Source organism: Saccopteryx leptura, chromosome 3 (assembly GCF_036850995.1).
Source record: "Saccopteryx leptura isolate mSacLep1 chromosome 3, mSacLep1_pri_phased_curated, whole genome shotgun sequence".
Classification (NCBI taxonomy): Eukaryota; Metazoa; Chordata; class Mammalia; order Chiroptera; family Emballonuridae; genus Saccopteryx; species Saccopteryx leptura.
The window spans coordinates 32,845,459-32,858,473 of NC_089505.1; the positions used below are offsets into that span (position 1 = coordinate 32,845,459).

General features: G+C 41.6%; 1 protein-coding gene across 20 annotated transcripts in view; it reads left to right on the forward strand.

Annotated features, from left to right (window-relative positions):
• EPB41L2 (erythrocyte membrane protein band 4.1 like 2) overlaps positions 1-13,015 on the forward strand; it is a 227,831-nt gene that overhangs the window by 143,503 nt on the left and 71,313 nt on the right. For all 20 annotated transcript variants that reach the window (XM_066373228.1, XM_066373229.1, XM_066373220.1 and 17 more), the window contains one exon: positions 11,021-11,063. In XM_066373228.1, coding sequence (XP_066229325.1) covers positions 11,021-11,063 — 43 coding nt within the window. The remainder of the gene's footprint in view (positions 1-11,020; positions 11,064-13,015) is intronic.

Below are 13,015 nucleotides of genomic sequence, written 5' to 3' on the forward strand. Positions count from 1 at the left end.
GTAATAGTTCCAGTGTGAATGATCAAGTTGTCGGGCAGGGCTGGAGGACATGGCAGCACAGAGTCTACAGGAAGGACTTGTGAGCAGCTGGCCAGCTGTCAAGAGGAATCGGGCTTTCTCTCTGATGCTCTGTTTGCTCAGCAAGCACAGGGTTTTAACTTATGGGTTAATTTGGGGGCTTTGTGGGGAGTGCTTATGAAAAAACTAGACAAGGCCCTGACCAATTGGCTCAGTGGTAGAGCGTTGGCCTGGCGTGCAGGAGTCCCGGGTTAGATTCCCGGCCAGGGCACACAGGAGAATCGCCCATCTGCTTCTCCACCCCTCCCCCTCTCCTTCCTCTCTGTCTCTCTCTTCCCCTCCTGCAGCCGAGGCTCCATTGGAGCAAAGAAGGCCCGGGCGCTGAGGATGGCTCCACGGCCTCTGCCTCAGGCGCTAGAATGGCTCTGCTCACGACAGAGCGATGCCCCAGATGGGCAGAGCCTGGTGGGTGTGCCAGGTGGATCCTGGTTGGGCGCATGCGGGAGTCTGTCTGACTGCCTCCCTGTTTCTGGCTTCGGAAAAATACAAAACCATTTTTTGGAAGGCCTTGTATGTTGTATTAAGCAGTCTAGATTTTTATACTAATGTGAAGAGTTTAAAATAGGAAATGACAAGGTCAGATGAGCTTTTCAGAAAGAGGAACCTGTTCATGGTATGGAGAGAGGTTATAGGGGACTAAGACTGGGTAGAAAGGCCACCATCTAGTCCAGAGGTGATGGAAACTAGGGCAGTGACACTGGGCATGAAGACGGCGATACAGGTACTTAGTAGGTCATGTGCAGGTCTTTGTGACTGATCGACTCTGAGGTGTGAGGGCGAGGGAGGGGTTGAGGATAAGTCCCAAGTTTAAGGCCTGGGTCGCTAGGAAGCTCGTTGGAGACTTTTACACAGGGAACTTGCAGGAGGAGCAGCAGTTGGGTTTAGGGGGCAGAGGTGGAATCTAATTTTCATTTTGCTAAGGTGGAAATGCTTGTATGATTGGTTAGATGATGTTTCGGGATCAGAGTGTAGGTGGGGACTAAGTTAACAGTAAAGCATTTGAGAAGGAGTGTAAACTAGTATTTAAAGAAGCCTGGCTATGAAGAGAAGGACAGATGGGAGAGGGATACTAGAGGGTGTAGACCAGGGGTCTCAAACTCAACTCAGCATGTGGGCCGCAGAGCAAGATCACAGCCGTTCGGCAGGCCGCACTAGGTCTACAAAAGGCAACTGTTACGCAACACTTTTCTCACTACAGTTGAAAACAGTCTGCAGGCCGCACAAAATTGTTCGGCGGGCCGCGAGTTTGAGACCTCTGGTATAGACCAATGTTGTCCAATAGAACTTGTCATGATGATAACAGGGGCTAGACCTGCTCTGTCTAATGTGGTAGCTGTTAGTCACCTACAGCTATTGAGCAATATGGCAGGTGTGACTGAGGAAGTGAAGGTAAATTTTATTTAATTGTACAAATTTAAATTGGTGGCTATTATATATTAACAATATAAAGAGTTTACCAGGGTTTTTGTGGTGGACAATTTTGCTTAGATGGCAAAACTTTGACTTTGGCTATGGGAAAGCTGAAGAAAAGAGTGAGTTTAAGGAGAGGAAAAGAAGGATAATGGAAGAGGATAAGCATAAAGAATAAAGAGAGCGACCTCATCCTTTGAGTCTGCAAGAAGTAAGATAAGGAATGGTGATCTGAGTTAAGCAAAGTGCAGCCTAAAATCTCTGAGAAATAGAGAATAAAATTGTCTGCTAAAAGTGACTAGGGTAGCTCTGGGAACTCAGAGAGGCAGACCTAGTGGATTGTTGACGGTCCAGTGGAGATTGGGGATCATACCGTTGTGATGGCAGAAGAACATATTTGTGTGTGGTTTTGTCCAATTTGCATCTGCGCCCTGGGTGTGATAGTGGAGAGATGGAGTATTAAAAGAGTTGGCTATGTTCACAGTGGTTATAGTAAGAGGACAAAAGATTTACAGAACGGAAGATGCTGATGAAATAGTAATGAAGCTGATTATTCACAGGATCACAGGAAGGAACATAACTGAATCTGAAATGGGCTTGTAGGCTGGGGAAAATGTGTAGGGCCAGGGAATGAAGGTCCAAAGAAGCTAAAGAGCAGGTACAGTGGGAATACATAGGCAGAAAACTTAGAGGGAGAGGAGGTAATTGCATCTGAAAATGGGATGATTCGTGAAGTCTAATGAGGTGGAGACTCCGTGATGACAAGACCAGGTGTTCGATCATGAAAAAGGATGGCTGACATCATGAAGAAGTTAAGGTCACTAAGGCAGAGAATATTAAGATAAGGTTAAATTTGGAGGGGTTCCCCATAGGATTCTCATTAACAAAAAAGACTAACGCTAAATAAGGATTTCATAATTCCTTGTGTACTTTGTCATTTCTTTTATGCAATACGAGTTAAAACACACAGTTCGGCGTGCTCTTTCGGCTTTGACTGGAGAGCAGTGAGAGGATAAACGGGGGTGTCCTTTCTGAAATAGACTCTTTTTAGAAAATGAATGCTCAAATGTAATTAATTGGCAATATAATTATTCATATATAACCTGCTTGTTTTTATAACTTTTGTATTGTATAATTTTTTTATTCTTTCTTGTGCAGACAAAATTCAGCCCATAAGACAAGGCAAAAAGACTCTTATTTTTCAAATACAGATTTGTATCGTGTCCTATTTTTTCCACAGAAATTATTACTGTTATACCAACTGAGCCTAATCGGTTGTATTTTATTTGAAACCCATGCAGTTTGAACAATAGGATCCGGTAGGATACAGAAATTTAAGCTGCTTTATTTTTCATGCTGAATGTTATCTGTATTTATAGAAGTTTCAGTTACTTACTGTTTCACCTTTTTATAATGTAAAAAGGTGAGGATAAAGCTGTGGTTATTTGTGTGAAAATTTTCCACGGAGAGAAAAATGTAAACTTCCTTTTGATTTTAGTGTAGTTTTAGTATTGTGTGTCTCATGGTTGAGAAACTTTGAGAATTCACTCTAAGTATGAAAATCTATCATTACTTGTGTTAGAGAACTTTTCCAGGTCTGTTGAGAACTCTTGTATAAACTTTATTATGAAAATGTCATTAAAAATGTGTAGAATCAAGCACTTTGTTACTTTTATATATGAAAGCCCAAGTCTATAAAATTCTAGTATTCATGTCTACATGAACCATCATTAAGACTTCTGGACTTTCTTTAAAGGGGAAAAATACTGTCTTGAATTTTTTATGTTAATGGAGTTTGGCATCTGGCCCTTGGATTATAATGTCATTTTGCTTCAAGCCATATTGAAAGAGGAGCTTATTACAAGTATAGTTGATATCCATAGCTAACTTTATGAAGATTGATTAAAGTGTTTGCCTGATGGCCAGGCCATTTCCCCTCAGAAATTAGAACTAAAAACTCAAATATTAACCTCTTTTGTCATATATAAACTATTTTTAATAAAATTTTATATTCAATCCAGTTACACCTTATAATTCCACGGACATGTTGAATCACGTTCTCCAGATGCATAGTGAATGCACTGTAACATAGAAAACCTGTAACTTTGCTGCCTACCACTAGCTTTATGGTAAATTCTGTTAGACCTAATCTAGGCAGAGGTATAATAAAAGGGGTTCTGGTAATTCTTAAGGGAAAATGCAGATTTTTGACAAAATTATTCTTACACTTTAACACTTGCTAATATAGTGTGGGTTGGGCTGAGTTTAATTTCTCTCACTTGGCCTCATTGACAGGCACCAAAACTGAATGAGGAAGGCATGGCTGGGCAGTATAAAAACCTCCTAACTAGGAGATCTTAGCATCCAGCAAGAAGTGGAATTAGGCAAGTAAATGGCTTCTTGGATTGCTAACTAGGTGTGCTGTGGTGAGTGGCCCTCAGCAGGCAGCTGCACACTCGCACTGCTCATGGGGTGCTGACAGAGGAGTGAAAAGAGACACTCAGCCGTGGGAAGCAGAAGCAGCGGCATGCGAGAGCTTTCTGCAAGGCAGTTGTCAGCAGTTAGGATGTTTAACCAGTGAAGTCTGGGCATCTACCTGACAAGCCAGGTAAAGGACTTGAAAAATGTCTCTCTACATTTGACTTTCAGGGAGCGGCAGAAGTTTCAACATAAAAAGAAATCCAGGGCTGTACTACTCAGAGGGCGGTCCTGGGGCCAGCGGCGTAGGCACCACCATAAGGCAGTTAGGAATGAAGTGCTCCGGGTCCTCGCCCTAGGCTTACTCAGGCCTATCTACTCTCCAACTGGGTCTTTAGGTGGTTCGTGTAAACCTTGACCGTTTGAGAAGCACTGATCTAGGGGATAAAATGTTCTTTTGAGGTAGCAGAGAGAGTTATAGGGGTTTAGAATGTCTCAAAGGCCAAGGGAGCAGGGAGCCCTAATAAGCCATAGGGGCTCGTGGCCCCAGAAGAGTTCCAGTACTGTACTCACAGCCACTTAGGTAGGAGTTACCATCCCCATGTCACCTCACGTGGAATTGTGGGCCCAAAGTCTCTGAGGTTTTTTTCTAACATTGGCATCCTATGAATATAAGGAGAATGATTCATAATCCAGCTCTTAAATTTTTCCAGATGATTTTGTTGTTAGAGGATAATTGAGAATCATCTTCATTTTACACTTTTTTTTCCCTGAGAAACCAGTATCAAAAATGTTGTAGGGAAATGTCAGAACACTTGATTACCCACAACTGTTTCACCCTCAGGTCTGTAGTGGGTAGAGAATATGAGTAAGGAGCTTCTCTAATTAACTGACAAGGACCTCGGTGTTAAAAAGAATAGGTGTACAGCTCTTGGCTTTACTGCTTAGTTAAAAAGTTTCTGTAACCTTCTAAAACAGGGTTGTGTTTGGGTTGTTTTTTTTTTGTTTTTTTTTTTTGTGACAGAAAGATAAACAGAGAGAGGGACAGAGAGACAGGAAGGGAGAGAGATGAAAAGCATCGGTTCTTCATTGATTGCTGTCTCATATGTGCCTTGACCCCGGGGACTCCAGCAGAGTGAGTGACCCCTTGCTCAAGCCAGCAACCTGGGCTTCAAGCTGGATGAGCTCATGCTCAAGCCGGCGACCTCGGGTGTTGGAATATGGGTCCTCTGCGTCCCAGTCCGACACTTTATCCACTGCGCCACCGCCCAGTCAGGCATAAGACAGGGTTTTTGAAGACCTTTTTTGCACCGTGGATTCCTTTGGCAGTTTGTTGAATTCTAGGGGCTGCTTCTTAGAATAGTAAAATACATAGTCCTATAAAGGAAGCCAATAATATTCTCAAAATACTAATTAAAGAATTTGGGATAAAATAATCTTGGTATCTAATCCAATTCCTGCTGTGATTTCAAAATACTGATTACCATAAATGGTATTTCAAAATCTGCGACTACTTTAATGTGAGCTTGAAATAGTTCTGATTTCTACAAGTGACAAAGCTAAACGTACTGTTGATGTTAACCAGATTTTGTTCTCCTACACTCGTAATTTATGACAATGCTAAATTTCAGTTAGAGGTTAGTGAAAGTAAGAATGTAAGTGTTTTTCTTCTACCCGATTCATAAACTCACAATTTTATGTTCTAAGGTGATTTAATAACAACTGACATTCTAGGCCCACATTTTAATTTTAGTTTGCTTCTGTTGGGAGTCTATGATAGGATTCCTTGTAACTTTTATTAATTTATTTTACCTGATATTCATTCAGAAGATAAATGTTTACTGAGTTTATTCTTTGGCTATGAGATTGGGGGGGGGGGGGATAGGAAGGGAGAGGTGAGGAGAAGGATACCAAATACCAAATTGAGTGAATGATTGTCCTGGCTCTTAGGTAGCTGGCAAAATACTTGACTTTTACTCCTAGTAAACCAAACTAAAGTTTATTAAAACCCAGCAAGGATTCTAGCTCTTTTTAGTTTTGCATTGTTGAGTACCTTCAAGTCAGGGAAACACTGTGAGAATTCCTGTCTTGCCTGATCATGAATTACCTGGAGCTGTCATTTAAAATAGAGGTTTTGGCCCTGGCCAGTTGGCTCAGCGGTAGAGCGTTGGCCTGGCGTGCAGGGGACCCGGGTTCGATTCCCGGCCAGGGCACATAGGAGAAGCGCCCATTTGCTTCTCCACCCCCCAACCCCCCTCCTTCCTCTCTGTCTCTCTCTTCCCCTCCCGCAGCCAAGGCTCCATTGGAGCAGAGATGGCCCGGGCACTGGGGATGGCTCCTTGGCCTCTACCCCAGGCGCTAGAGTGGCTCTGGTCACGGCAGAGCGACGCCCCGGAGGGGCAGAGCATCGCCCCCTGGTGGGCAGAGCGTCGCCCCCTGGTGGGCGTGCCGGGTGGATCCCGGTCGGGCGCATGCGGGAGTCTGTCTGACTGTCTCTCCCCGTTTCCAGCTTCAGAAAAATACAAAAAAAAAAAAAAAAAAAAAAAGTTTAAAATAGAGGTTTTCAGGTCCCTGTCCTGGAGAATGCTTCAGTATATTTCAGGTAGGCGAGGGGTAAATATGTCTTCTTAACAAATTTGCCAGATGGATCCTTATCATCAGACAATATTTAGAAAAGCTTAGCTAGATAACACTTTAACACGTACATAGAAGCACTGGGACTAGTCATATTGGTAATTATTTTCACGATAAGGGATTGTGCTATTTTTGTATTGTCCTCATTTCCAGGAAGAGGCAGCTTTGTAGAAAGGGTTGATGTTATCAGAGCATTTTCTCTGAGAAAATGGGGTTCTGTTTTTATTTCATCTGGCCTATGAATATAGTGATTTTATTTTATTTTTTTTAATTTATTTTGTTTACATAGATTCTAGTGTTGCCCCAAATGCACCCCTGCACCCCCGTATTCCCCTCAACATCACCCTTGCATGATTTTATTTTGTGAACCGAGAGTCTGATTTGTTCATTTTTGTGGGTAGAAATATTTATATAAATATTAACTAATTGGCTCTGGCCAGTGACTCAGTGGATAGAGTATCGGCCAGGTATATGGATGTCCTGGGTTCAATTCCCAGGCAGGGCACACAGGAGAAGCAACCATCTGCCTCTCCCCCCTTCCTTCCATCTTCCCTCCCGCAGCTAGTGGCTCAGTTGGTTCGAGCATGGCCCCAGGCTCTGAGGAGAGCTCTAGCTGTATATCCGAGCACGCCAGCCTTGGGTGCTAAAATAGCATGTACTTGAGCTTCGGCTCCAGATGTGGTTGCCAGGTGGATCCTGGCTGGAGTACACGTGGGAATCTGTCTCACTATTTCCCCTCCTCTCAGTGAAAAAAATTAACTTCTTTAATATATTTGATACATCACCTTTGGAAATATAAAATTATGTGAAGAAGGAATATATACCAAAAGATGATAAGCCAATTTAATTTTATTATTTCAAAAACTCATCTATTAAAGATATTGTGTAAAGTACTTACTCTTTAGGAAGCATTTGAATGAATGATTGATTGAAAAGAGGTAGATATTATGATCCTCATTGTACACTTGAGGAAATTGAAGCTTAAAGAAGCCAAGGAAGGAACTCAAGTTCACTCAAGAGTTGGAATGGAAAGCCAGAATTTGACTCTACATATTTCTGATTCCAAAGTCTATAAATGTGGCAGCCAGATCTTTAAAAAATGGGAATGATGCATGATGCACCGTAATCTGTTACGCTGTATGTGCATTTCTGTCATTTACTTTTTCACTTTTTTGTGTCTGCTTCTTGATTCACTGAACACTCCTCTTTAAGTGTTAAAGTCAAGTTTATTTATTTGTTAAAGAGTTTTATTATTCATAATTGATAATGCAGATAATAGACTTGTATTTCTTTTAAAAATCATATTAAGTCATTTTGTTTTCTACTTACAAGTTTTGTTTCTCGGCCATAAAAATATATTCTACTTATGATCTAAGTATTCACTGGAGTTCATTATTTAAATGAATTATTTATAAAATAATAGAATCTGTCATTTAAAATGACAAGAGCATTGGGAGGTAGATGACAAGCAATGTGCAGATATTAGTCAACAGGTGTTAATTTAGTACCCACTGGTTGCCTAAAACTGCTAAGTACTGTGGAGGATACAAGTAATACGGTCTATCCTGGCCCTTGCTTTGTCGTATTGGGAAGGGAGAAGACCTCCTCACTCCTTGGTGGGGAGGAAGGGAGCACACTGTGGAAATGAGTGTGCTTAGCAAAGGGAAACCAGATAGGGTGAATGGAAGAAGCCACTTCTGCTGCTGCTGTTTGATCATATCAGGTAAACTCTGCTGCCCGCTTAGTTTCTGGATAGGGGTCTGAAATAAAGAAAGAAGCGACTTCAGTCTTTAATACTGTGTCTGGCCATGTTGTAGAAAGTGGCCCCAAGTCTGAATTTGGCTGGCTGATGAATAGAAACTTGTCACTCATAGTCTTGAGACTACTGAGCTCTGTTGACGCTCTCTGTGCTGTGCAGAAAACTGGGGGTAACTCATACTGGGGGTTGGTGCTTCAGTTTAGAAAGGAAAGTGCTGAATGGTGGGGACACTGGCTTATTCTGGGGGTCACAGAAGATGGTGTTGCTTCTATCGTCTTCCTCCTTGATGAGAGATGTCTTTTTTTGGTTGTCTGTAGCAGGCATCTACACCAACTGTCACGTGATGAAACTGCAAATTTGGAAGGGGCGGTCTAGGCCTTTAAGACCAGTAGTTTCCCCTCCACTCTCTTTTTCTGTGTTAATGTTCTGAGGGATTATTTTTCTCTTTTTCACTGGGCACCAGGCAGCTCTGATTCAGGTTTTCTTGCCGTGGTTGTGACTTCCTTGGAAGACATGCCACAGCAACTTGATCCTCCTCCCCCTCTCTCCCAGCCTCGCCTCCATCTGGGTTAGAGGCTGAATGATGTGTTCTTCTCATTTTGTTCACTTATCATAGCCGGCTGTTTGTGAGCCAGGTGTTGTGTGGGACAGCAGCTGCAGGGCAAGGAAGCGGAATGCCAGGCTCTTTTCTAAGGAGAGAGTTAGAGCTGTTCCTGAACATCACACTGGAGGTACCACGTGAGGGTTCCACTGGCCTTCCCATCCTGGGCCATGCAGCTGGGACACCAGTTATATGAAACCACACCAAGCTCTGGTAGTTGTTTATTGAGAGGTTCGAATATAACCAGTGTTAGAACAGAGCCAAGCTCACCTTGGACCCTCGCGGCCAGGGGTGCAGGCTGTGAGAGATGTAGTAAAGCCCACAGGGTCTGTGCAGCTCTCTTTTCAAAGCATCCTGTTATTACCGCTCTCTAATAGTGCAAGTTAATGTTCTGCTGTACTAATTGAGTATCTTGTTGAGACAGTAGGCTATTATTTTCTACATAATAAACATCCTAATTATTTGCTTTTATATCTGAATAAAATTCTGTTTAAATACAGATGTTTAAATACATTATTTGGGATATTTATATAATGAATGAAACATATTTATTATAAAGCTGGTTACTTGAATCCAGTTTATTGTATCTCAAAAAGTATACTTGTTCTCCTGTGTTAATGAAGATAAAATAAAGTGAACTTTAATAATGACTTGTGGATAAGGGGGAAGAAATATAAAAAAATTTTAAAAAATGTGTTAAACATTTTTGGATGAGTTTTTTGCCTACAACTTTCAAAGAAATATTTAATGTCCTTAAGTCATTTAAACTTAGTAGTTTAAGCCAGGTTTTTTTTTTTTTTGCTTTAGGATATAATAATTGTCTCCTAGAATCTTTTTATGGTAACATTATTAAAGGGGAGAAGTAAGGGGAAAGTGAAACAGAGTTCTTTATGATTGTGACTTCCAACTTGGAATGAACTTTAAACAGGATGTTACATGAAGACCAGGGAGGAAGATTTCTGCTGCAATCTGACTGTCCTTCTTCATCACATTGCCCAGTTTCAGGGAGAAAGAAAGTTCAAGGAGGAGGAGGAGTTGGCTTTAGGAATTGAGTTACTTGTGTTTGATTGGGGTATATGTACTGTTGATAGTTTCCAATTCACATTTTATCCTTCATTAGTTGGAGCCAATTAGTGAGCTCTCATATCAGTGTCCACAAGGGCCATTTCCTTGTAGTTCTATAGAATAAAGACTATATATGTATGTCTGACCACCACACTGCACACCTGAAACTAATACAAGATAATACTGAATGTAAACTGTAATCAAAAGATAAAATTAAGACTGTATGTAGATATATTACGTCTCATCTTTTGGATACAGCTAGTGCTTGACTTACGACCACGATTGTTTCTGACAGGCCGGTCATAACACGATTTGGTCGTAAGTTAAGTAGGCTATATGTACAGTACTGTGAAATGATGTTATAAAAATCTTTAAGTCATATTTTATCATAATTTTCTTTCATTGTTATATATCATAATTTTCTTTGTTCATTTTATGCCATTTGTATCATCTCTACACCATTTTGTTTCTTATTTTTACATTCGTCAGGTTTAAGTAAAACACTGCATTACCAGTACAACTGGTTTAATATTTGCAAATACAATTTCTTCTTGGTAGATATCTTGGGAGGGGTTTGTTGAAAAATATCCAAGACACAAAACACAAATTGCTGTACCGAGTCTGGGATAATAGTTGAAATGGTGCATGTGGAGATGGTAGTGCTTCTGAAGCTGGTCCGCACTGTCGTGCGCCCAGCTGAGCAACACTTGCGCTGCCAGACGCAGAGCAGTCATGGCTAGCGATTGTGGTCGTAAAGTCGAATGGTCGTAAGTTAATCAATATTTGTATATGTTTGATTTCATAGCCCATAAAATGAGGCCCAAGAGACTCACCGTAACAGTTGTTGTAATATTTTATTTATAACACATTAAAAAACAAATCAATATGTAGCCCAGTGCAATACTTATAGATGGATGCTACTTCTAATAGGACTTATTATAAATTAAGTTAAAAAATATATTGACACTTAAATAAGCATGTGAACTGTAAACTTCCATTTTGGACTCTGAGTTATTTCTGGTGGGTTAATTAATCTCTTTTTTCCTCCCCTGCAGAACTGGCTAGATCCCGCAAAACAAATAAAGAGACAACTGCGAAGTGAGTATTTAAGTTATATTTTGAGGTTAAGTTAATCTTTACATCAGTTCTTTAAAAATTCATAGAAATGTGGACTAGGAAGTGAAAGGTACTAATGACGCTTTTCTGGAATCATGACTTTATTTTGTACATGGCATAGGGCTTCCTGCATTGGTCTGGAATACACAGCCCTCTGTGTTTTCTCTCAGTGTCGGCCACTTTGAAGTATATCTGACCATTTTCTTCAGGAGGAAAGAATGAGAAGCTGCTTTTCTGTGTTTACTTTCTATGTAAATTTTACTCTAGGTAAATCTGTTGCTGTTACTGTACTTTGCTTCACCTTGGAAGCATGCAGTTTAATCGATAAGCATATCTCCCCCAGAGGCTCATTGATACACTATTTGCGGATATGCTGGAGTGAGGACTTGAGGGGAGAAAACATGCAGAAGAGACGTGTCAGTCCTCTGAGGTCATTGCCCTCTTTGCTCCTTTTGTTCCATAGTCCAGGGCTTTGTGTCTTTGTGTCTGGGTTTGTCATTAGTCCTGCAGGGCCCTTTCATCCATTTCCCCATTTCTCACCTGGCTTCAGGTGCCTCTGTGGGGTCTGCTCTGCAGCTTGACTTGCCTGTGGCTGGCTTTGTGGTACCAGCCAAGGAACATTAGCATCAGAGAACACTCTTTCATAGGGGGTCTGAATATTTAATTTTCTGCCTGATCCATGAATGACTGAACCAGAAATGTTAGAGAGCCACGAAGAGCTGGAATTGTTAGACAGGAGAGCAAAGTTCTCACCAGCCTTCCTGGACTGTGGGCACGAGCTGTCCAGGGTGGAACCGTTTCCCTCTCCCTGGTGCCAGCTGCAGAGTGCCCTCGTGCCGCTGGTTACGTGTCCCTGCGGACCGTTCCTGCCATCCAAACACTGGAGCAGAGCCACACCTTCCCTCTGCCCCTTCGGTCTGCCCCTGTCTCACTTCATGCTTCCCGCGTCTGCTTTCTTCACGTCTCTCCTTTCTCTCTCAGGTTCTTAATCTTTTTGTTCGTTTTCCTGTCGTTTTTTATTTTTCTTCTGTTTTTATTCTCAGCATACACACATGCACACACACATACACAGATAGACCTGTATCTATCTATACCTTATTTTTTCTACTTCCTCTCCTTACAGACTCACCTTTATTTTATTTATATCTTTGATGAGAGTGTCCTTTCTGGTTTTCCCTAGGCTGAGGAACTGAGGGGTTCCCAGGATGTGTGACTTCCACTGCTAACTCCAGAATAGTCCTGGGGAAACTGGGATGGTCAGTCACCTTGTCTCTTGACTGTTTCCCTGGCTTGCCAGCATTTCCTCCCCCTGTCCCTCACACCCTCCCTCTCCCCCTGCATTTATTACTTTGCTTTTTCATCTGTGTGCGCTTGTTTCATGGTGGAAAGGGGGTAATAGAGAAAAGGAATAAAATTAGACATAGATACATTATGCTGGCTTTATGGAAGAAAGCTTTGGAGCTTTTCCCTCCTTCTGTCCCGTCCCCAGTTATTACATGCTCTATGAAGAGCGTGGATTCAGAAAGGCGCAGGTGCTGTTTCTTTTGTACTCACTGAAACCAGACCTAGCCAAGTGGCCAAAACAGAAGAGACCAGGAAAACCGCTGAAACGTGATTGATGTTCCATTGGGTTGTTTCCTATAGTTTTGTTTTGACTTTTGTTTGATTATTTTTCTGTGCCACTCATTTCAGAGTCATGGAGATTATCTAACTTTTGGAAGGCAAGATTCTTGCTGAGTATGAATCATGGTCTTATGTTTTGATTATTTGTGAAGTTTTTTAGAGTTACTTCAGGACTTTTGCCATTGTGGTTTGGCAAGAGGAATAACAGTAACAAATAGGTTTGGCTTTTTCAGACTCTCTGAGCTAGTTGACTAAACTCTGAGCTAATTGTACTGCCCTGACTATGGAAGTAGCTGGGAAAATGAAGTTTT